General features: G+C 37.5%; 1 protein-coding gene across 1 annotated transcript in view; it reads right to left on the minus strand.

Moving 5' to 3' along the window:
• Window positions 1-10: 10 nt before the first annotated feature.
• Window positions 11-1,225, minus strand: part of LOC118333914 (F-BAR and double SH3 domains protein 1-like) — a 21,606-nt gene continuing 20,391 nt past the window's right edge. The window contains exons 21-22 of the mRNA XM_035669734.1: window positions 1,031-1,080; window positions 11-776 (exon numbers count right to left, since the gene is read on the minus strand). Of these exons, the coding sequence (XP_035525627.1) occupies window positions 726-776; window positions 1,031-1,080 (101 nt within the window). The 3' untranslated portion in view covers window positions 11-725. The remainder of the gene's footprint in view (window positions 777-1,030; window positions 1,081-1,225) is intronic.

Below are 1,225 nucleotides of genomic sequence, written 5' to 3' on the forward strand. Positions count from 1 at the left end.
TACACACCACTTGAGTTGTCTGTCATAATTGTAAATATTCATAAATTTTTCCCCAGTTACAACACGTATTAGAAATGAATTAGAACTCTACTTAATTAGGGTTGGGCAAGTACTCGGCTGAAATAGGTATCTGGTACAGATAATGTACTTTCTTTATGAAAACGAGTATCATGTAAAGTAAAAATATTGAAAATTCGCACCCATAAATATACCACCTTTTATAAAAAAAAACAACAGTCAGATCACCCTTGTAATCAAAAACATTGCTCTGAAGATAAATTCTCTAACTACTTTTCTAATACAAATAAAATCTTTATAGCAATAAATATAGCAACTTCAACTCAGGTTAAAATGAACAACTTCCCTTTTAGTCCTACCTGCTCCTGATTCAAGCACCACCCATGTCTGGTTTAAGCCCCGCCCCTTCCTAAACGGATACAAAAACAGATAATTTAGTTGGTTGAATTGATACAGATACAGATAATCATGTACTTATCCCTGCTACTTAAATGTTAATGTTATATTGAATGTTGGTTCACTTATCCCTCGAAGGACACATGGGAATTTTGCAATTTCCTGAAAGTTCATCAAGTGAGCCATGTTGACCAACGGGAAAATCTAAAAAGGTCTAACAAACAAATACAAGTTATTTGTTTAATGCTGCAATAAAAGGCACAAAACTAGTGTTCTTTTGGTCCTAAAAAACAGTGACTCCAGTCTTTGTCTCAAGGCTGAGATGAAGGCTTCTGTGTTGGGGGAGGAGGAGGCGGCCGACACTAAAACGGTCCAGAGGGAGGAGAGAGACAGGTTGATTATCACTGATCCCTGTCGGTTCGAGGATCATTTATACAATTACAAGTAGCACTGGGGGTGGAGCTGGAGAGGTGGATTATACATTTTACAATATCTTTCTTGTTAATTCCTTTGGGCACAATAATCATGTAGTAAAAATATGATACTGTGACAGCTATAGTTCAAGGCTTGCTGTTCTACCCAAAATATATTCACCAATACAGAAAACGGCACGTACTGGTCTTAGTCGAGAGAGTTCCGGAGAATTGTGGCTGCTGCCTCCTGTTTCTGATGGGACAACACACACACACACACACATACACACACACACACACACATTTCAATTCAGTTCAATTCAATTTTATTTGTATAGCGCCAATTCATAACAGAAGTTATCTCAGGACACTTTTCAAATAGAGCAGGTCTAGACCGA

Source organism: Morone saxatilis, unplaced genomic scaffold (genome assembly GCF_004916995.1).
Source record: "Morone saxatilis isolate NCDOM2014 unplaced genomic scaffold, NCSU_SB_2.0 Contig22, whole genome shotgun sequence".
NCBI classification, from domain to species: Eukaryota; Metazoa; Chordata; class Actinopteri; family Moronidae; genus Morone; species Morone saxatilis.